General features: G+C 56.4%; 1 protein-coding gene across 1 annotated transcript in view; it reads right to left on the reverse strand.

Annotated features, from left to right (window-relative positions):
- The window catches only part of LOC122260167 (uncharacterized), a gene marked incomplete at its 5' end in the record, with an annotated part of 21,309 nt that extends 19,982 nt beyond the window's left edge, over positions 1-1,327 (reverse strand). The window contains 1 exon segment of the mRNA XM_086534547.1: positions 402-1,327. Within this exon segment, the coding sequence (XP_086390673.1) occupies positions 402-1,327 (926 nt within the window).
- Positions 1,328-1,332: the final 5 nt, after the last annotated feature.

The following is a 1,332-nucleotide window of genomic DNA, read 5'->3' on the forward strand; positions in this document are numbered from 1 at the left end:
ACCTCAGTGGTCATATCTGCATACGTATATACGTCAGTCTTCTAAATGAAGAAAATTATCCAGTGTTTAATTCCATCTCTTTACAACTTTGTTACTGTCCAAGACTGTAATTAGTAAGGGAATATATTACTATTGTTACGAAGACCATAACCCGGATAGGAATTATGCAAATTAAGCTGCGTTAGCCTGACGTTCTAAAATTAGCATTAGGTGACAAAACTTAGCAGCGTAAATTATATTCGTGCATTTGGTATATCTGCTTCCGTTTTGGCTACAACATTTAGCCCAATAAAAATGTGCTTAATCGTAATCATGCATCATATACGCAGAGTTAGATCTGTGCACGAAAACCTACGATTTAACTAAGGATTAACTAACTAACTAACTAACTAAGTACTAACCGGATCAACACCATATTGAGCCGCGGCGCCTCCTCTGCTGAGGATGCCCTTGAAGTAGGACGTGTCGATGCCAATCCCCGACAGGAGGTCCATGACGTGCGAGAAGTCGATCTGGTCGAGCAGCGGGAGCAAGGTCATGACCATGGAAGGGTCGAGGTCAGTCAGGAACTTGGGCAGGTTGGCGAGGTCGAATCCCGGGACGTCGAACTGAGAGAACATCTGGACGGCGCTCTGGAAGGACTCGTCGCGCGTGATCTGGAGGAGGGTCGTCTGCAGCGCCGCCTCGTCGCGGAAGAGGTCGTCGGCCAGGGACTGCGGGAGACCGAACTTCTTCAGGAGGATCGGGAGGATCGCCTTCAGGTTGGACATGTCGATCGGCGCCGAGGCGTTCGAGGAGGAGGAGGAGGAGGAGGGAGAGGAGGCGGACATGGAGGAGTTCACCAAAGGCGCGCTCGCTGCAGGAGAGGGCCTCGGGAAGGGCGAAGGGCGCAGGTGGTGCGGCGGCGGCGGAGGGCGGTGCTGCGGGAGATGCGACGGTCTCTGGCTCCTCGGCGTCGTCGTGCTGGCCGCTGGAGACACGTATCTCGAGGGCGTCGAGGGAGGAGTCGTGGCCGTCGAGGGGCGTTCCGTCGGGTGTTGCGCTGGGCGGCCGGAAGGCTCGACCTCGACGGAGCGGTGGGCGGCCTCCTCGTCGGGAATGACAGGCGACCCGAGGTCGGGAAACATCGAGTCGTAGAACACCGAGAAGGCGTCGTAATCCGAGCCATGGGAGGCCGCCGGGTAATCTCCGTCTGCGTAGTAATCGTAGAAGGGCGCTTTGTTCTCCGCCGAAGGACGCCCGCTCGGTGCCGCCGAAGGACCCTCGGGAGCCGACGGATTCTGGGGACGCTGGTGCTCCTGCCGACGGTGATCCAGCCCGAAGAACGTGTCG

Source organism: Penaeus japonicus, unplaced genomic scaffold, assembly GCF_977035675.1.
Source record: "Penaeus japonicus unplaced genomic scaffold, GWHDUDI00000001_assembly GWHDUDI00000041, whole genome shotgun sequence".
NCBI lineage: Eukaryota > Metazoa > Arthropoda > Malacostraca > Decapoda > Penaeidae > Penaeus > Penaeus japonicus.